General features: G+C 42.8%; 1 protein-coding gene across 3 annotated transcripts in view; it reads right to left on the bottom strand.

Annotated features, from left to right (window-relative positions):
* The window catches only part of LOC115103208 (cytosolic phospholipase A2-like), a 30,181-nt gene extending 10,145 nt beyond the window's left edge, over positions 1-20,036 (bottom strand). Inside the window, exons 1-16 of one of the 3 annotated variants that reach the window (XM_029623986.2) lie at positions 19,929-20,036; positions 17,722-17,825; positions 17,306-17,390; positions 16,982-17,130; positions 16,653-16,766; positions 16,449-16,486; positions 16,173-16,317; positions 15,778-15,914; positions 15,383-15,608; positions 13,369-13,483; positions 10,416-10,553; positions 9,944-10,033; positions 5,083-5,148; positions 4,693-4,938; positions 4,228-4,412; positions 1,663-1,852 (exon numbers count right to left, since the gene is read on the bottom strand). In XM_029623986.2, coding sequence (XP_029479846.1) covers positions 1,663-1,852; positions 4,228-4,412; positions 4,693-4,938; positions 5,083-5,148; positions 9,944-10,033; positions 10,416-10,553; positions 13,369-13,483; positions 15,383-15,608; positions 15,778-15,914; positions 16,173-16,317; positions 16,449-16,486; positions 16,653-16,766; positions 16,982-17,130; positions 17,306-17,390; positions 17,722-17,754 — 1,957 coding nt within the window. In that variant the 5' untranslated portion in view covers positions 17,755-17,825; positions 19,929-20,036. Of the gene's footprint in view, positions 1-1,662; positions 1,853-4,227; positions 4,413-4,692; positions 4,939-5,082; positions 5,149-9,943; positions 10,034-10,415; positions 10,554-13,368; positions 13,484-15,382; positions 15,609-15,777; positions 15,915-16,172; positions 16,318-16,448; positions 16,487-16,652; positions 16,767-16,981; positions 17,136-17,305; positions 17,392-17,721; positions 17,826-19,928 lie in introns of those variants that run through there. The other 2 variants (XM_029623987.2, XM_029623988.2) reach the window with 2 other exon arrangements.
* Positions 20,037-22,128: the final 2,092 nt, after the last annotated feature.

The raw sequence follows: 22,128 nt of genomic DNA, 5'->3' as shown, positions 1-22,128 counted from the left end.
ATTTGAAATCGGACACGGTGGTGGGATTAAAAACAAGATTACCTTCAAATCGGTATAAAATACATGTATGTTTGAGGAATTTTAATTATGAGATTTCTGTTGTTTTGAATTTGGCGCCCTGCACTTTCACTGGCTGCTGTCATATCATCCCGTTAACGGGATTGCAGCCCTAAGAAGTTTTAAGTAACAAAACCGATGTGTGTCGCAACCCTTGAGGCAAAACAGATGTGGTTGGCTCAATATCAAAGGATTGATGGCAACATGTAAGCTATATTTCTTCTCCAAATTTTTATAATAAACAAATACATTTGCACAATGAGCACTTGCTGTCTTTCAAATACATCGTTACAGTTGTTGGTTAGCTAGCTAATGGATTTTTGCTATATTAGTATAGTCGTGACATGATATCCATGAAACTGCTAAGTAGTTTATAAATAAATAGTTAACCAAATGACGACCGACCCGTAGCACTCATGTCGGTAGCACTCACGTCGGTAGCCTTGAAGTGCTTTGAAAGGCTGGTCATGACTCACATCAACACCATTATCCCAGAAACCCTCAACCCACTCCAATTTGCATACCGCCCCAACAGATGATGCGATCTCTATTGCACACTGCCCTTTCTCACCTGGACAAAAGGAACACCTACGCACCTATGCTATTCATTGACTACAGCTCAGCATTCAACACCGGAGTGCCCTCAAAGCTCATCACTAAGCTAAGGACCCTGGGACTAAACACCTCCCTCTGCAACTGGATCCTGGACTTCCTGACAGGCCGCCCCCAGGTGTTAAGGGTAGGTAACAACACATCCACCATGCTGATCCTCAAAACGGGGGCCCTCAGGGGTGTGTGCCCTCAGTCCCCTCCTGTACTCCCTGTACACTCATGACTGCATGGCCAGGCACGACTCCAACACCATCATCAAGTTTGCCGATGACACAACAGTGGTAGGCCTGATCACCGACAACGATGAGAAAGCCTATAGGGAGGAGGTCAGAACCCTGGCCATGTGTTGCAACAACCTCTCCCTCAACGTGATCAAGACAAAGGAGATGATTGTGGACTACAGGAAAAGGAGGACTGAGCATACCCCTATTCTCATCGACGGGGCTGTAGTGGAGCAGCTTGAGAGCTTCAAGTTCCTTGGTGTCCACATCACCAACAAACTATCATGGTCCGAACACACTAAGACAGTCGTGAAGAGGGCACAGCAAAGCCTATTCCCCCTCAGGAGACTGAAAATATTTGGCATGGGTCCTCAGATCCTCAAAAAGTTCTACAGCTGCACCATCGAGAGCATCCTGACTGGTTGCAACACTGCCTGGTATGGCAACTGCTCAGCCTCCGACCGCAAGGCACTACAGAGAGTAGTGCATATGGCCCACTACATCGCTGGGGCCACATGGCCTTCAGCATTGTTTTCAGGCAACCCGTCTATAGATCATAACTAGGACCTTCAATTTTTCCCAACCATCTAAGCTCACCATGAAAAACTCTGGGGCAAAGTTATAGCCTATAACACATTGTAGTTTATGGGCTACCTTTGGCCAAGGGGCTCTGGTCAAAAGTAGTGCACTAATAGGATGCCATTTCAGATGCAGCCTAGTTTTCCCTGATCCTACAGCCATACAGTAGTATCCCAGTTTCACCAGTCCTCACCGGGAGCTTTGAATTCCCTGAAGTTGATGTTGGCCAGTACAAAATGGATGACGGTGGGGCAGCACTTGTCTTCCTTGCGGGGTTTGAAGACATAACACTCCTTGAGGCCCTCACGGTCAAACACTTTGGGGTCGATCTTTGGGAAGGGAAGCTTGTTCATGCGAGCCCATTTCTCAGCTAGCAGGAGCTCCTTGACACACACACAGAACAGTAGATTGAAGAACAGACAGAAAACAGTCAATAAACGGACACACACACACTGTCGTAAAAAATGGTATGTCATATAGATGTATTACATTCTCAAATGTCTTTGTAAAACAGAGTAAATCTTGGTCTAAATATATTGTTGTGCAGAGCTAAAATGAGCTTGTATATCCAATCCATTTTGTATCACGTTGTATAACACGAATCAAATGAAAGAGTCTGTTTCACATGTTGTTAATGGTTGCCGTTCATACAAGGACTTATACATAGTTAGACATGACCGCCTCGTCAACCTGATAGCTAGTGAGGTGAGACAGACAGTAACAGTGCTTATTCACAACCATTCTATTGTCAGAGGAGGCTGGTTTGATGTTGATGATGTGTTTCCTTGCAAACCAAATAAGAGATTTTGTTGTGGGGGGAGCCCCGGAGGGAGGTGCTCATTTTGCAAATGCGTTGTTCTTTTGACTCCTACATGGAGCAGGTCTTTTCTGACAAGTTGTTGAAATAGCAGCACCTCCTGTCATGCCTGAACAGCCTTGGTTATCAGTGCAAACTTGTAGTGTGGATATTTGGGAGTCTCAGCCACGTACAGTGCATTTGGAAAGTATTCAGACCCCTTGACTTTTTCCACATTTTGTTATGTTACAGCCTTATTGTAAAATTGATTAAAAAAAAACATTTTCCCTCACCAATCTACATACAATACCCCATAATGACAAAGCAAAAACAGTTTTTTAGGAATTTAGGCCAATATATAAAAAACGTTTTTTTTTTTTACAGAAATATCACATTTACATAAGTATTCCCTTTACTCAGTACATTGTTGAAGCACCTTTGGCAGCGATTACAGCCTTGAGTCTTCTTGGGTACAAGCTTGGCACGTCTGTATTTGGGGAGTTTCTCACATTCTTCTCTACAGGTCCTCTCAAGCTCTGTCAGGTTGAATGGGGAGCATCGCTGTACAGCTATTTTAAGGTCTCTCCAGAGAGGTTAAGGTTCAAGTCTGGGCTCTGGCTGGGCCACTCAAGGACATTCAGAGACTGGTCCCAAAACCACTCCTGCGTTGTCTTGGCTGTGTGCTTAGGGTTGTTGTCCTGTTGAAAGGTGAACCTTCATCCCAGTCTGAGGTCCTGAGTGCTCTAAAACAGGTTTTCATCAAGGATCTCTGTACTTTGCTCCAATCATCTTTCCCTTGATCCTGACTAGTCTCCCAGTTCCTGACGCTGAAAAACATCCCCACAGCATGATGCTGCCACCACCATGCTTCACCGTAGGGATGGTGCCAGGTTTCCTTCAGAAGTGATGCTTGACATTCAGACCAAAGTGTTCAATCTTGGTTTCATCATACCAGAGAATCTTGTTTCTCATGGTCTGAGAGTCCTTTAGGTGCAAACTCCAAGCGGGCTGTCATGTGCCTTTTACTGAGGAGTGGCTTCCACTCTACCATAAATGCCTGATTGGTAGAGTGCTGCATTGGTGGTTGTCCTTCTGGAAGGTTCTCCCATCTCCACAGAGGACCTCTGTCAGAGTGACCATCGGGTTCTTGGTCACCTCCCTGGCCAAGGCCCTTCTCCCCGGATTGCTCAGTTTGGACGGGTGGCCAGCTCTAGGAAGAGTCTTGGTGGTTCCAAACTTCTTCCTTTTAAGAATGATGGAGGCCACTGCGCTCTTGGGGACCTTCGATGCTGCAGACATTTTTTGGCACCTTACCCAGATATGTGTCTTGACACAATCCTGTCTCTGAGCTCTATGGACAATTTCTTCAACCTCATGGCTTGGTTTTTGCTCTGACATGCACTGTCAACTGTGGGACCTTATATAGACAGGTGTGTGCTTTTCCAAATCATGTCCAATCAATTGAATTTACCACAGGTGGACTCCAATCAAGTTGTAGAAACATCTCAAGGATGTTCAATGGAAACAGGACGCACCTGAGATTGATTGATGAGGACATTGTTTTTTTAAATCAATTTCAGAATAAGGCTGTGGAAAAAGGGCAGGGGTCTGAATACTTCCTGAGTGCACTGTACATAGGCTGACAGTACGTGGCCTTCAGATTGCAGGCCTGCACAGGAAAAAGGCAAAGCAGATAGCGCGGTACTGCGCCGTGTCAGCTGTCATGGGCAGCCTTGCTGGATGGAGAAAAACTGCTTTCTGTATCCATAAGTGTCCATATATCCATGACCTATGAAATGTTTGAATCCTTCTTGACTGTAATGTAATTTGTTGAATCAAATCATTTTTTAAATGTGGGTGTGGGTGCAGTATGTTTGTATATAGAGAACACATACGTGTGTGCCTGTCTGCATGAGTTTGTGTGTCTGTGTGTGCGTGCTTGAATGTGTGTGCGTTGCTCACCTTAAAGGGTGGGCTGGAGTCACTGGGGCGGGCTGAGAAGTCGAAGGAGATTATGAGGTCGACGCCACGCTGCGGCCGCAGGATGAGTGGGTACGGGAGGTTATAGGTCAGACCACTGTCCACTATGTGGATCTTCTTACTCTTCACGTCCAGCGGCTCGTAGATGCGGTCAAACTCATCTGGGTCTGAGGAGGACCGCAGTAAGGGGACAATAAATAATGTCATCATCTATCAAATCAATCACCCATTCTCACAAATAGTCTATAATAGTCATTCAAAGCCTTGATTTGATAGTTGATGTATTCCTTTACACATCTACATAGAGATGGGTTAATGGGTCTGAACAGTCTAACAGTTTTCCAATCTTAGACAATCATGATGATAGACTTGTTACAGACTGTTAACCCTTTGGCTGTTAACCCGCTGACCCACCCACTCAAACCCCCCGTTAAACTGATCTCAGACCTGTGACGGCGTCCTGTTCCTCCTCCAGGTTGTGGTGTGTGTATGATCGGTTGTTGAAGGGGGAGAAAGGCATGGAGGAGTTGAGGTTGAGCCCCAGCATGAAGTTGTGCACCTTTCCGGCTCTGCCCTCACGGGTGTTGAAGAGGGTTGACTCCCCCACCAGGGAGGTGAACATCCTGCTGGTCCAGCTGGCCTGGGCATTACGCTGGAGCTCTTCCTCTGCCTCCTGGTTTTCTGTTCCACCCGCTGGAGGGGATGGAGGAGAGGGGGATGAGGAGAGAGGGATGAGGAGGGGAGGATGAAAGGAGGATGAGGAGAGGGGGGAAATGGGGATGTCACTACCAAAGCCCTAAGACACGCAACACACCCTTTCTCTCTCGTAGACCGTACCTTTTCTTGGCTCGTCCTCATTTTCCTGCGTCTCCTCACCCACAATGTGCTGAGGCTTTATTTGCTCTGAAAAACAGTGACAACATTCATGTGAAAACCAAACCCTCACTCAGTATCCAATTTAATCGTTTCACTGTACTTTAGCATGTGACAATAAAACTTGAACTGACTCACTATCCACAGTATGAGCTTGCTGACTGGACTTCCTCATTCCCTGTGGAGTTTCACAACAACATTCAGAGTACTGTCCAGAGTACTGTACATTGGTGTGACTGTGAACTACCATGGAGTTCTCAGTGAATGTGCTTACCAACAGCTAGTATTTGCAAGACATTAAAGTGCCATTAGAGTTGCTTTCACATTAGGTCTGGCAGAGGAAGTTGTTATCATTTCTATCTGCTACCCAAGTGTTCTACGTGACTTTGTTTATTTGAGAAACTGTCAATCATGTAACCCTTAACCTGGCTGAAGGTAAACCGGTAAATGCTGTGTCAATGGTAAAAGGGTTCAACTTGATTAGCAACTTGATTATGACTCATGAGCTGATATTCAGTGGAAGTAGGGTTATCCACTGCTACATCTATATTTGGACACCGAGAAACATGCACATAACGGTACGCACGCACACACACACTCAGGCACACACACACACCATGGTTTCAATTTTATTTTGGATAATAAATCAATTAAAATCCGAAAAATAAATCTGCCGCCGGACAATTGTCCGGGAGAAGAAAAAAATCCTATCACAAAATAACGCTTTTTAGCCTATTCAATTGGTAATTGAAGCGCATTTGCCATTTAAATAGGCAACAGTAGGCAGGCTCCAGCGTGTCACACACCACTTTGCAATGAGCTGAAGGCAGTATTCATTTTGAAAACATAGGGAATACTTAATTGTTTGAAACTAGGGATGCACGATATATCGGTGAACATATCGGAATCGGACGATATTAGCTAAAAATGACAACATCGGTATTGGCCCGATGTCTAGTTTAACGTCAATGTGCAAAACCGATGACAAAGCTGACGTACATACCTATATAACGTAGGTATATAACGTAATGACGCCACGTAAACTTTTGGGCTACACGTGCAACACAGCATTCCTAACCTAGCCCACAATGCCTGCTGTGTGGATCGAGCATTGAACAAGTCGAGCAGTCATTTGAAAGAGTAAGAAAATTTCAGCGAGACAACGCAAAGGCGAAATCTATTAACGCCAAGATAATGGAATTCAATGCCCTTGACAATCAACCGTTCTCTGTCATGGGTGATGTTGGCTTTCGTCAACTTTTCGAGCACCGGTACACATGTTGCACTACCGGAGTTACACAGTAATAGCGCCACTGCTATTAGCTTCACAACATACTATGAAACGCCTTTTGGATCTTTGTGTGTCAAAAATGATAAATGTCGGGCCTCCCGGGTGGCGCAGTGGTCTAGGGCACTGCATCGTAGTGCTAGCTGTGCCACCAGAGACCCAGGCTCTGTCGCAGCCGGCCGCGACTGGGAGGGCCATGGGGCGACGCACAATCGGCCTAGCGTCGTCCGGGTTAGGGAGGGCCTGGCCAGTAGGGATATCCTTGCCTCATCTCGCACTAGAGACTCCTGTGGCAGGCTGGGCACAGTGCGCGCTAACCAGGTCACCAGGTGCACGGTGTTTCCTTCGACACATTGGTGCGGCTGGCTTCCGGGTTGGATGCGCGCTGTGTTAAGAAGCAGTGCGGCTTGGTTGGGTTGTGTTTCGGGGGGGATGCATGGCTTTCAACCTTTGTCTCTCCCGAGCCCGTGCAGGAGTTGTAGCGATGAGACAAGATAGTAACTACTAACAATTGGATACCACGAAATTGGGGAGTAAAGGGAGTAAAATTAGTTTAAAAAAAAAAGTCAAATAATACTATTTGACGCGTTAAATAAGCTTTTAATTTGACACGACAAATAACACAGTTCTATTATAGAATGTTGTGTGTTCTGAATTTGCACGTGTAAGCTAAGCGCCACCACTACTATTACTGCCGTACAAAAAGCCTGCAAACAAGCAAACACCAGCCACAAAACGATGTGTTTACAATATGGTAATAAAACATTACTTGTTTGACCGCAACTTCTGGGGTACCTAGCTAGCACCAAAAAAACAGCCTGAAAACAATGACCAGTAAAAACAGCAGTCATTTTCATTAGTCTATGCAATGATTTAGGAATCCTTGTGAGTAAGTATTAGCTAGGTAGCCACTTGTTGTTCGCCTATTGAAATTGAACTTCAGGTCATGAAAATAAATAGCTAGCCAGCTACGTAACCCCGTTGCCCAAAGCTAACGTTATAAACAGCCAGGTAGCTCGACCGGACCGGGTTATGTGTTGTGAAGCTAGCCACAATAAGGATTAGGCACACTAGTGGAATTTGTGGAATCATGCCATATTTACACTAGATGTTAAACAAGGTTTGAATGTGAAGCAATGAAATGGGGTATCAGTCTACTCGGTGACACCCACAACTATGAAGAGTTTGCGCAAATATTAGCGTTGTAGCCCTTATCGCGGGACTGTGACTGTTTGAAATCACCACCCCAGTCAGCATATTGTGTGTATTGACATTCATATTGCACTGTACAGCTTTACCTAAGGACTGGGGATCAATGAAATGGAGTATCAGTCTACTCAATACCCAATATATTTTTTCCCAACATCCTCTTCAGAGTTATCAGACTCCAAAACATCCACGCACTATTGTTTTTCCTCTGGAACAATGTTCAATACACATAGGTTGACAATAAATGTGGCTCAATTCAGTTGTTTCAGAGTCCCGCAATGAGAGCTACAACGCTAATGTTCTCTGGGTGTCACTGAGTAGTAGACTGATACCCCATGTCATTGATCCACAATCCATACGTAAGGCTGTACAGTGAAATAAGTATGCCCCAATGCAATTCTAAAGTATAATACATCCTGCGTTATTTCAACAGATTTTTGTCAAATTAAAAAATGATTGTCTTTTGTTGATTTTATTAACTATTTTTGAAGGCTAACGGCAAAGTCCACTATTGTGGCTAATCCTTATTGTGGCTAACTTCTCATAGATGGATCCGACCACCATTAATCAAATAAGAACTGTCTTATAAATTAGGGTTATTTTAGATGATGACACCTAGCTATATAGTTAGCTGGCTAACTATAGCTACTGAAACAGATTATGTTGTTTTGCTATGTTTTTGGGAAAGAACATTGAGCTAGCTAGCTTTTTTTTAAATGACCAGCACTGTAGGTGCGCAAGACAACTTTACCAGCATCATAGCATACGTATCGATGAATCGTTGTGACATATGAAATACGAGTGATAGTGTAATCAATGTGTAATAACTACGTAAAAAATGTATGAACGCGTAAAATTATTATGTGAAGTCATATTCAGGTACTGATTGGTCAACAAGCTTATTTGACACATCAAATAGTGTCATTTGACATGCAAAGACCCAAACGGCGTTCCATAGTATGGGAAATCCTGGTTAAGAATGAAACGACTGAACAAATGAAGAATGAAACAGCACAGCAAGTAAGTGAAAGAAATAGGTTTTTATTATGTTTTACTGGTAATGGGGCCGTTACTGTAAATGACAACAAAATAACTTTTTGGTCAGGGTGGTGTGTGTGTGTAACCTTTATTTAACTAGGCAAGTCAGAAGTTAAGAACAAATTCTTATTTACCATAACGGCCTACCCCGGCCAAACCTGGACGACACTGGACCAATTGTGCGCTGCCCTATGGGACTCCCAATCACAGCGGGATGTGATACAGCCTGGATTCGAACCAGGGACTGTAGTGACGCCTCTTGCACTGAAATACAGTGCCTTAGACCGCTGCACCCATGTGTGTGTGTTAACTATTTAACTGTACTAGAATGCTTAAAGGGCTGTTCAAATTTTAAATATCGGTTATCGGTATCGTTTTTTTTCGGCAAAGAAAATATCGGATATCGATATCGGCCAAAAATGTCATGTTGGTGCATCAATGTTTGAAACCTGAACGTTTTACTACATAGGCATGGCATGTCTTGACTTGCTTCAAAGTAAAATCCGACCATAGAATCATGGGAGGAAATTATTTTATAAAATACTTCCAAATGCCATTGAAACCAGTAGCCTATTCCTCTCGTTCTATTGGTTTTCAAATCAACTTTCTTTCATTGTCCAGTAGCTAAAGGCACAAACCTAGTCATATTAGCAACCCATGCTAGTTCTTGTATCTTTAGATCTCACCTCTTTCTAATTTCGAATGGATATTTTAATCTCGGTCACATGAAACTGCTCGCATGTGCGGTGAGTTTTTGACAACAGTGTTTTCCCGCTAACTGCATTATGGAACGAACATTCGTACGTAGCCTACTGCCTTTTGCACATTACTGCACTTACAAATGTGAATAAATAATAGTTTAGTAACATTTTAAGCGAAATGTTCTGATCGTTTGCATCAGCCTCATTGCTTTAAAAAATTGTTTTTTTTGTAGCCTAGGCCTACTGCAGGCGTGTCAAACTCAATCCATGGAGGGCCTAGTGTCTGCAGGTTTTTGTTTTTTCCTTTCAATTCAGTAAGGACCCACACTGTTGTATCCTCGATTTGCATGTTCTGTTAAGATGAATTACCATAATCTAAATGTGATTTGTCATTCTGAGCACCATGGGTAGACACCCTAGTCAGGTTACACACACAATGCATATAGTACATTTGTCAAATGTATGGTCAATTAAAATGCTGCCGGTCCTAACAGAAAACGTGACGCACACGTACGCACGCACAGAACATGTATTTAAAGAGACAGAGAGACAAAGGTAGGTTTTGTACGATGGTTTGTCAGAATCTTACCAAGCTCCTCTTCCATGGTGCTACCTCCAGTGGTCCCTTTGACCCCCATGACCCGGTTGAAGAGGATGGAGAAAGCACTGCCCCACACCCCTAGAAGAGACACAGCAGACAACTTTGTGTATGTAGTGAAATGCGTATCTAGTCTATGTTTGTGAGTTTGTGCTCATGTATGTATGCCTGTATGAAAGCTCAGGTGCATATCGTACTGTGTATAGTGGCTTAATTTGATCACCTTGTTGCAGGAGAACTTTCCTGCAATGCAGGAAATTTTAAAACGTAGTGTATTTGAGGTTTAAAAAGGCTTCTGATGTTTATAATTTCCATTTTGAAATTTCCCGACATGACATCAACCCCTACAAAAATGTCCATTAATTATAATCTGCATAATAAATCACATTTTCTGTTGCTGCATGATTTTTTCCAGGCTCAAATTAAGATCCTACATCTGTACTGAATGTGCAGCCAGTCTTACCCATGAGGAAATGCAGGGGATTCTCCTCGTACTGTCTTACCACGCTGCCCATGAAGAACTTACTGCCAAACAGGCCCGGGGACATGAAGGTACCATACTTGGCCATGCCAATCTCGTACGGGGTAAACTCCACCCAGTCTGCTCGTCAAAACACACAAAATATGACACATCTATTACTAATAATGATACAGACAATAAGTGGTTTTGTACTGTAGAATTATCCTTGTGACACCAGACTGACAGCTGTATAATCAGCTTCACTCCACTTATTGTTGGGACAGTGTTTTAGCTCAAATGGCTGCTACTGTGTATCAAGCTCACGGAAGCCTTCCAATGGTGGAAACTAGCTGAGTTAACCCAATACAAGGTTATTATAACCATATCACATTAGGGCCCTTGCTTACAATGCAAAGCAATTTACTATAATATCATAATTAATACCCAAACATTGAAGCTTTCCCATTGATGTTTAACCATACAAGAACTTTGATGAATTGACTCCCAGTAAGGCTCGGCGATATATTGTGAATATCGGTATTCCTGTATGTACCCACATACCGATGTATTTTGTTTTACAATACAGTCTATAAAATGTTATTTTTATACAGTACTAAAAAAATTTGACTACTTTCACTGTCCGTTTTGTCCTCATTTAGTTGAGAACAAAACCGTCAGCATGGAAAAAGCCTATTAAAATCAAATAGAATTGATTTGTTGCCATTCTAGGGTCATGCACTAATCATTTAGAACATTTTATTTAGAAACATAAAATACAGGCAATACTGTCAAAATTGCAAATAAAATATTGTGATGTGATATTTTGGCCGCAGCTCCAAGTCATAATACTTCAGGGCATTACCATTGTCATGTCTACAATCTGTACCTAAGTGTCTGTGAACCATTGAATCTTTAAGGTGTGTCCTCTCCTTTTTAGAACTAATGTCACTCACTGTTGTGTCTATTTCAGTTTCCCTTGATGACAGAGTCAGACAGAGATGGGTCAGCATGAGTATCTGTACTAGTGAAACTGACACCGATGGGAATGTTTGCGCAATAATTCCACATGTTCCACACCCGCACACAAACACGCACACAGTGCACACACCCACAGGCGCGTACATACACACACAGCACACAAACACAAACGTTATGACGTGACACTAGCCCTGGGTAAACACTACCATACCCTGTATTCAAATGGCTCAGACTCAAATGCAAAGATGACAATAATTACATGCATGCCTGCAGTCATTCAGAAATTAACTTGGTTCATTCATTCGTTAATTTGTTTGTACTTTCACTCATTCAAAGATTCCAAAGTCACATCTAATTTGCTTGATGCCATGATTCCAATATTGGGTGACTAACGATAGACAACAGTGCATGGTCCACAGTTTCTGTTAGAGTTAACTAGCTACATCCTTGGGTCAGTGTTTCCCAACCCTGGTCCTCCAGTTCCCCCAACAGTACACATTTGTGTTGTAGCCCTTGACAAACACACCTTGTTCAGCTCATTGAGGGGTTGATGATTTGTTGCCCATGGTTACTGTTGGGGGTACTGGAGGACCAGGGTTACTGTTGGGGGTACTGGAGGACCAGGGTTACTGTTGGGGGTACTGGAGGACCAGGGTTACTGTTGGGGGTACTGGAGGACCAGGGTTACTGTTGGGGGTACTGGAGGATGAGGGTTACTGTTGGGGGTACTGGAGGACCAGGGTTACTGTTAGGGATACTGGAGGACCAGGGTTACTGTTGGGGGTGCTGGAGGACCAGGGTTACTGTTGGGGGTACTGGAGGACCAGGGTTACTGTTGGGGGTACTGGAGGACCAGGGTTACTGTTGGGGGTACTGGAGGACCAGGGTTACTATTAGGGATACTGGAGGACCAGGGTTACTATTGGGGGTGCTGGAGGACCAGGGTTACTGTTGGGGGTACTGGAGGACCAGGGTTACTGTTGGGGGTACTGGAGGACCAAGGTTACTGTTGGGGGTACTGGAGGACCAGGGTTACTGTTGGGGGTACTGGAGGACCAGGGTTACTGTTGGGGATACTGGAGGACCAGGGTTACTGTTGGGGGTACTGGATGACCAGGGTTACTATTAGGGATACTGGAGGACCAGGGTTACTGTTGGGGGTGCTGGAGGACCAGGGTTACTGTTGGGGGTACTGGAGGACCAGGGTTACTGTTGGGGGTACTGGAGGACCAGGGTTACTGTTGAGGGTACTGGAGGACCAGGGTTACTGTTGGGGGTACTGGAGGACCAGGGTTACTGTTGGGGGTGCTGGAGGACCAGGGTTACTGTTGGGGGTACTGGAGGACCAGGATTACTGTTGGGGGTACTGGAGGACCAGGGTTACTGTTGGGGGTGCTGGAGGACCAGGGTTACTGTTGGGGGTACTGGAGGACCAGGGTTACTGTTGGGGGTACTGGTGGACCAGGGTTACTGTTGGGGGTACTGGAGGACCAGGGTTGAGAAACAGTGATGTAAATGGTAACCCATCAGATAAGGAGCTGTGACACATTGACAGATGGAACCAACCAACACCAAAGTCAGTTCTGTTTCACTGGGCCATTTTCATATTATCCAGGAAAGTAAATTACAATTAAACAAATGCAGCCATAAACATAGTATATGTTCACATTGACACATGGCTCCACAATGGGAAGGCCATGCAGTGTACCGCTCCAAAGATGCATACTGCTTCAAAGTTGTCTGCCTATCTTTCCCTTTATTTCAGGCAGACATGAGTCCTGTAGCTGGATCTGCTCAACCGAAAGCGTGGGAGGTGACTCATCTAGGCGTTAGACCACTTTAAGAAGTGTACTTGAAAAAGATGCCTTGCTTGAACTTCCTTCCATCTGTTCTAAACTGGTAGTATGATGCATGCGTTAGAAAATAACCCATTAGTAACACGTGGATCATTAAAATGGAGTCTTCCTTTCGGTCTTACCAGCGAACATGAGTTCTGAGACGTCTGGCTTGACGTGCAGACAGGTGAAGAGAGGCATTGGGCTCTGACCCTCGCTCACAGTCTTCTGCATGTGGCTCAGCTTGAAGTCCATCCTCTGGACAGAGAGAGAGAGGTTGTTCTTACACTTAAAAGTGAAGTGGATATAGTTGTGTACGCCTGTATGGATATAGTCGTGTATGCCTGTATGGATATAGTTGTGTATGCCTGTATGGATATAGTTGTGTATGGATTCCTACATTCCTATATCAAATGTAAGCACCTCACTGACTCGGTCACCATGAGTTCCCTGTCCTAATAGAGTCATAACAGAGGTTTGTAGTAGGGCTGGACGATCTATAGAATTTATATGATTAATTCCAATTTATATGATTAATTCCAAGCCCCTCTCCGTGCCACTCACAACAACAAAGACAAAATATCACTTCTTCTGCTCTGATAACAAGCACTTTCAAACTCACTCTTTACTTTTGAAGTTTAGTTCAACAGAATCTGTCGATTCCCCTTCTAATGATACCCTTGTCTCAACTCCCAAAATTTAGAACGGGGCAGACCCTATTAAAACAGAAGTATCAATGAACATGATTATGGAAAATGATTGCTCAGTTTCTGTCGAGCGCAGCCACATAGTGTTGTGTCCTAGTTGTCTAGTCTCTGTTTTATAAATGTGCAATGAGCATAAAAATAATCAGTTACATAAGAAATCGGCAACTCGTTCTCATTCTGAGAAATAAGAATCTTATCCAGGTAGGCCACTTGACTTCAACATCTAAACAAAGTGAACAGACAGGGTGTGTTCGTAACAGTTGAACTGTTCTACCTTGTTAGCACCAAATAGGTCCAAGTTGGCTAGACTTTAAATATAAAGATTTTAAAAAAGGGCATATTTCCAAAGCTTATATAGAGAAAACATTTAAAATAAAAAAATATATACAGTATCAGTCAAAAGTTGACACACCTACACATTCAAGGATTTATTTTCTTTTCTTTTATATTTTCTACATTGTAGAATAATAGTGAAGACATCAACTATGAAATAACACATATGGAATCATGTAGTAACCAAAAAAGGGTTAAACAAATCAAAATATATGTTATATGCCAAGACTGTGCAAAGCTGTCATCAAGGCAAAGGGTGGCTACTTTGAAGAACCTCAAATTGAAAATGTATTTTTATTTATTTGTTTAACACTTTTTTGGTTACTACATGATTCCATATGTGTTATTTAATAGTTTTGATGTCTTCACTATTATTATATAATGTAGGAAATAGTAAAAATAAAGAAAAACGTGGAATGAGTAGGTGTCCAAACTTTTGACTGGTACTGTGTGTATATATATATTTTTATTTTTGAATCGCCCATGAATTTGAAAAAATCTAGATATGATTTTTAGGCCATATCGCCCAGCCGAAGTTCGTATACATAACATTGTGGGTTTCCCTTCTGATGGACTATTCTTCATTCGCATCTGATCAGAATATATATATATATATAAAATATAATATATAGTTTAACCTTTATTTAACTAGGCAAGTCAGTTAAGAACAAATTCTTATTTACAATGACGGCCTACCCCGGCCAAACCCAGACAACGCTGCGCCAATTGTGTGCCGCCCTATGCGACTCCCAATCACGGCCAGATGTGATGCAGCCTGGATTCGGACCAGGTACTGCAGTGACACCTCTAGCACTGAGATACAGTGTCTTAGACCACTGCGCCACTCGGGAGCACAAAATCCTTCACGTCATAGATACCAGTAGTAAAGCCACTAGACAGACCGTGTGTGAAACACTCAGATAATACAAGTGAACAATAGAAACATCTGTATACAGTGTGTGCAAATGAAGTAAGAAGAAACACAGATGTAATTGACTGATAATAAAGGCTGGTTAGGACCTCGGTCAAAGGAACACAATGGCTGGTATTGAAGACGGTACACTAATATCATTACTTTGTTGATATCACATTTTCTGATATCGCACCCATATCTCACCCCGGGCATTAGCGTCTCCCCGATGAGCATGCCGAAGATGTCGGTGAAGGTGACGGGCTGCCCGGCAGCCTTCTTTCTCCACAGGGCCTTGATGTAGCGCTTGATGTTCTGGGGCAGCAGCAGCCTCAGTGGGTTACTGCTCACACACCTCATCAGCTCCTGGTTGATCTCCCCTGGACCCTTACCCTTAGGGAACTCAGGGTGGGAGTACAGCGTAGACATGTACCTGGTGGGGGGGGAGAGAGAGAGAGACACAATCACTTTCTGTGTATAATTACGTCATTACTTGGTCAGTTTTCGTACTAGCATAGGAATGGTAGTTATAAACAGTTGAAGTATGTTGCTTTCCAATGATCTTATAAGTACAGTGGAATGAAAGCAGTGTTCCTACTAACCAGGTAGATCCAGAAAGTCCAGCCACGTAGGTAGCGCAGTCCAGAACTCCAGACTCATACAGAGCCTTCATCACTCCAGAGAAACACACCATGGCTCTGAACCCTCCCCCTGACCCCACGATGGCGATTGTAGGGACCTGCATAGACACACACGCGTACACAGGCACACATGCATGCACACACACATGTGCGGGCGTACAAATATGCACACAAACATACACAAAATGACAAGGCACGTGTCAGAGATCACTACTGTCATTGTGAATCATCTTAGCTGATTTTGTCTGTATATCTCCCTTTTGAATCAGCAATAAAACTCCATTCTCTATTTGACACTTGAGATACACCGAAAAATGCATAGAAGGCCTCAGTTTCTACTATGTTTATGGTCGTACCTCTCTTAATGAGGTGGGGAGGTGTTGTCCTTTCTCCATGTTGAGTAGTTTCTTGATGCCCAGCATCACCCGGTCTCTGCGTGTCTGTCTGAACAGCTTCTCCTGGTCACACAGGGCCATGCTGAACCGTAGGTCTGTGGATGAACTGGAGGAGATGAGGGAGACAAACGGATATGTCAGTAAGCTTTAGATTAAATCTCCACAAAGAGAATGACGTCAATGCTCCCGGCTAAAAATTAAAAACTAATTGAAGCACCCATTGTCAGTTATACATACCACACCTCTAACGACATCTCCAAGTACACCTTGGTTAACTGGGGAAACAAGATGTAGGAAGTTTTTGTTGAGATTGACAAGGACCGGGTTTTTAGACAGGGTTTAGTGCTGTGACACAGTATGTATTTGATGGAGGCAATGTGGACAACATCAACTGTCTTGTGCTTTCTATGCAATCTATACAATTGAATAAGACTGACCTACCTTGCCAATGGGGAATGGAACCACTTCTGGTTGTCCCACTTTGAGTTTAGCAATGGAGTACGAGGCCGTTCCCAGGGTCTCATCCATGACATAGTTCGCATCCATCAATGTCAACTGAAATAGCAAATTCACAAACAATGAAATACAAAAAAATACATTTATCTTGATAGATGATTCCCAACATAGGGTTTCTTGAAAGCAAAAGTATAACTGAAGTTACTATCTTACTGCAAAAAAAGAATACATCATGCTTGAAGGTGTCTAGCCTTAGCTTGCTGGGTTATGTAGTGTAATGTAGCTCAGTTCAAAGTGTAGTGCAATGTGTTAACCTCTAGAGTGTTTTCCTGATTGGGGTCCAGTATGAACTCAAAGGTCTCATTCCATATGGGGTTGATGTCATTGTCAATGTGCCGCGTCCGTTTTCTTGAGTCTGGAGTGGTTGGGATGAACAACTCCACGTAGGGGTCTGGAGTGTCCACTGTTCTTAGAAATACACACACAACCACACACACAGACAGTGTGATTAAACATGAGAAAAACCATAGGCACTGAAAAAACAACATCACTTCTATGTGCATCACCTCATCTCTCAAACACACCCACAACACTGTAATGTGGACACAGTGAGTTATCTTGAACATGGAGGAACTCACAAAAGTCTCCCAGGGTAGAACCCTTGGTCACCTTCTCAGCTCGTACCACAGTCACTTTGAACTTATGGGAATACTGGTGTTCCACCTGCAGAAGCAATACAACAGAGACTTTCCAGTAAGTCTTTCTGTTTCCCAGATGGGAGGCGTCCAGACTGGATGCAAATGACTGGACAAAATATATCCAATAGCTCAAGCAGTACATTCATAGAATTTAACCAGCTTAAACAACAGCCTGAAGTACTAATACAGTCAGTAACACTGACGTATGTGTGTGTACATGTCTTCATCTATCTCTTTGATTAGCTGTGTGTGACTCATTTAGCACAGTAACAATTTGATAACAGGACATACAAAATGTAAAATGATTTGTCTGTCTATAATGTCCTGACAATGACAACATGATAATGTTTACTTACCACAATGTACTGATAGGGATCTATAGAAGACATCTTTCAGGAGCCAATCACGGTACTTTGAGGGAATCAGGTGTCCAGTCAACCTCTAGATTTGGAAGACCCTTCTGAATAAAATTGGATAGGAAACACATTTTACGAACACAGGACACTGACAACATCAATGTTCAGGAGAAGAAATTAAGATCACTATTGGTCAATTGCACAAGGTCCAACCAAAATTGGACTTCCACTTTAAACCCAACCCCTGCGAAAGGCACAATACATATTTTTGGAGAGGTGTGGGGGAAGAGCAGGCAATGGCATCATGGATTTGATACCAGCAATGCTAAGGTTGCCAGCTCACTTTCCGCTAGATTTTTCCCATCTGACCTGGGATTTGAACTAGCAACCCTCCAGTTGCTGAGTCGCCTCGCTAACTGGTAGGCTACCTGAACATGAAATCATATTGACCTCCAGGACATGTTTCAGTTTACACCTTCAAACATTACATCATAAACATCATAAAGCTCCGCCTTATCTCAGTTCACTGGTCACGATGGCAACACCCACCCGTAGCACGCGCTCCAGCAGGTGTATCTCACTGATCATCCCTAAAGCCAAAACCTCATTTGGCCGCCTTTCCTTCCAGTTCTCTGCTGCCTGCGACTGGAACGAATTGCAAAAATCTCTGAAGTTGGAGACTTTTATCTCCCTCACCAACTTTAAACATCTGCTATCTGAGCAGCTAACCGATGCTGCAGCTGTACATAGTCCATCGGTATATAGCCCACCCAATTTACCTACCTCATCCCCATACTGTTTTTATTTGATTTACTTTTCTGCTCTTTTGCACACCAGTATCTCTACCTGCACATGTTCATCTGATCATTTATCACTCCAGTGTTAATCTGCTAAATTGTAATTATTCACTCCTATGGCCTATTTATATTTCAATGTCCTTTTTTAGATCCCATCCATACCCCAGCAAGCACTAAGACCATACATTTAGATGGTAGTTGGCCTACCTTACCGTTCTAGCTCACTACCATGTAATTAACACACACCTTTTTTGTGCTGCTGACTACTATGATTTCAGTGGTGTAAAAAGTATTTTAGTAAAAATTGTTTAAAGTACTACTTAAGTAGCTTTTAGGGTATATGTACTTTAGTACTTATATTTTTGACTACTTTTACTTCACTATAGTCCTAATGAAAATATTGTACTTTTTATACTCCATATATTTTCCTTGACACCAAAAAGTATTTGTTATATTTTGAATACTTAGCAGAACAGGGAAATGGTCCAATTCCCACACTTAACAACAGAACATCCCTGGTCATCCCTACTGCCTCTGACCTGGTGGATCATTAACCACACATGCTTCGTTTGTAAATGATGTCTAAATGTTGGAGAGTGCCCTTGGCTATTTGTAAATTTAAAAAACAGATGAGTGTGCCTTCTGGTATGCTTAATATTTCAACCTTTATTTAACTAGGCAAGTCAGTTAATTAAGAAAAAAATCTTATTTACAATGACTGCCTACAATGACAGCTGAAGGATTTGAAACGACTTATGCTTTTACTTTTGATACTTAAGTGTATTTTAGCAATTGCATTTACTTTTGATACTTAAGTATATTTTAAACCAAGTACTTTTAGACTTTTCCTCAAGTATAATTTTACTGGGTGACTTTCACTTTTACTTTAAGGTATCTTTACTTTTACTTAAGTATGACAATTAGCTACTTTTTCCACCACTGTATGATTGTTTACATAATCTAGTCTAAACAAAAAAAAGGCATACTACTGAATATTAGCCTGTAGTAAAAAATAAAATAAAAAGCCCAATAGCCTGCAGTTGATTGACAATTTGTAAAAGTGTAGTGATGAGTTTTAAAGCATTTGGTCTATGAGCCTACGTCGATTTAACTCTTTTAAAATTACTCTCAGTTTTCTATCGACTAGGCTACTCGCAGAAGCCTATTTTACACAAAAACACTGCCATAAACAAAACTTGGGCACCGCTAGCACCATATAGGACGCCGTGCATCCGCGCATATACAGGGCTAGCGCACCGGCAGAACTGATGTGGACAGGTAGCCAACCAACTACTCTCACTTTTAAAAGGTAAATATTGAAGAAGTTACGAACTTCATAATGTGTTATAAATGTAGGCTATCATTATCATCATTACTTGAGTAAAGTTCTTAATCGAAATATAAGCTCACCTTTAACGAATGTCAAGTCATGAGACAAGTTTACCGCATTCCTTCAAGTGCACTGCCAGTGTGAAACTCCCCTCGAGCACTGCTTGGATGTTGTGACTACATGGTAGAAAGCTACGGAGGAGCTTTACCATTGAAGTACCGCGAGATTTTGGACGTTTTCGGGTACGTTCGTAAACTAACTCTGGCTTTCTACTCTGATTTCAGAGCACTCTTGTCAGAGAGTGTTCCAAAGCACCGAATAAAGGATGAATTTACCAACGCGCAGCACTCGTTGAATATGAATGGTGTCATTAAACATCAGTAAAGAAACGTAATTAAATTGTTGCCAGCAGCACAGTGACAGTCACGAAACGTTCTAGATAACATGAAAACAGCCTAACGAACTCTGCTAGGGCGAGTAAAATGGTCAGAGTGAGGTGTTCTCTCAGTCATGTCTTAACTTGGTTGCTTGGCTGCCATTGTAAATTCAGAACACCCTGCTCCCAGAACGCGTTTCGCTTTGGAATGCATGAATGACCCAGAGCGCACTCTGACACACTGTAGGCAATTATGAATTCACCCGTAGACTGGTTTTGGATTTCCCCCTGACCAATATGGCTGCGATTTAGCCTCATTCTGGAATTTTGAAGAGGATTATAACATAGCCCACCCCCTCGCCTCTAGTAATTTAATATGATATCTAGGGTTTCCCCATTCATCTGTGATGACAGCTAGCTAATATCCTAATCATATGGACGTCACAGTGAGTTGTCAATTGGCTAAGGCCACTGCTATCGGGGAGCACGAGAAGCCAAATTGGTGAGAATGACTAATGCATCAGTGTGGTATAGAGGTGCTTCCTTCTGGACAGCTGAATTCACGGGTTCGCTGGTGGTGGTCAATGTTTTCCCTCCAATTATTTTATTTTGAGTTTTCGATGAGAATGTAAGTTGGTACGAATAACTAATGCACCGGTGCTGTATCGAGGTGCTTGCTGATGTAAAGTGCTTCATTCTGGGCAGCTGTAGTCACGGTGTCGCCGGTGGTATGTGGCCATTTTTTTCTCTCCCATGGTTTTATTTCAAGAATAGTAGTAGCCTACACAAAAAAATAACTCATCTAGATATCACCTTGATACAAGAATGAACGGCAACACCGGTCAAGGGACAGTTTCTTCGCTCCACTGTGGTCCCGCAACGGTGTGGGAAGTAGCTGGGCTAGTGTAGCCAATTTTAGGGTTCCAATCACAGTAACTACACGCTGCACGCATACAAACAACAGTACACCCATCATCAGTACTTTAATCGAAAAAAACAGTCGATTTAATTGACTGGAAATGTACATATTTTGTGTTAAACTAACAGTGAAATGCAAGTCAAAACTCATCATGTAGCTTCAAATAGTTTAGTCCAACTCTCGCGGTAGTTAAACTATAAATATCGTCTATAGCTGTACCATACAAGTCAGTCAGTCACAACCAATGATTTATATATACTGAACAAAAATATAAACGCAGCAATTTCAACGATTTTTCCGAGTTACATTTAAGGAAATCAGTCAATTGAAATAAATAAATGAGGCCCTACTCTATGGATTTCACATGACTGGGCAGGGGCACAGCCATGGGAGGGCATAAACTTGGGCGCCAGGCCCACCCACTGGGGAGCCAGGCCCAAGTAAGTTTTTCCCCACAAAAGGGCTTTGTTACAGACAGAAACACTCCTCATTTTCATCAGCTGTCTGGGTGGTTGGTCTCAGACGCTCCCGCAGGTGAAGATGCCGGTTGTGGAGGTCCTGGGCTGGCGTGGTTACATGTGGTCTGCGGTTGTGAGACCGGTTGGACGCACTGCCAAATTCTCTAAAACAATGTTGGAGGTGGCTTATGGTAGAGGAATTATCATTCAATTATTCTGCAACAGCTCTGGTGGACATTCTTGCTGTCAGCATGTCAATTGCACTCTCCCTCCAAACTTGAGACATCTGTGGCATTGTGTTGTGTGACAAAACTGCACATTTTTGAGTGGCCTTTTGTCTCCAGCACAAGGTGCACCTGTGTAATTATCATGCCATTTATATAGCTTCTTGATATGCTACAACGGTCAGGTGGATGGATTATCTTGGCAAAGTAGAAATGCTCACTAACAGGGATGTAAACAATTTTGTGACCCAAAATTTGAGAGAATGAAGTTTTTTGTATTTCAGCTCATGAAACATGTGACCA

The sequence above is a fragment of the Oncorhynchus nerka genome, linkage group LG20 (assembly GCF_034236695.1).
Source record: "Oncorhynchus nerka isolate Pitt River linkage group LG20, Oner_Uvic_2.0, whole genome shotgun sequence".
In the NCBI taxonomy this organism is placed as follows: Eukaryota; Metazoa; Chordata; class Actinopteri; order Salmoniformes; family Salmonidae; genus Oncorhynchus; species Oncorhynchus nerka.
Note: the sequence above shows the minus strand (reverse complement) of the source record. Positions and strands in the feature narration are given on the sequence as shown.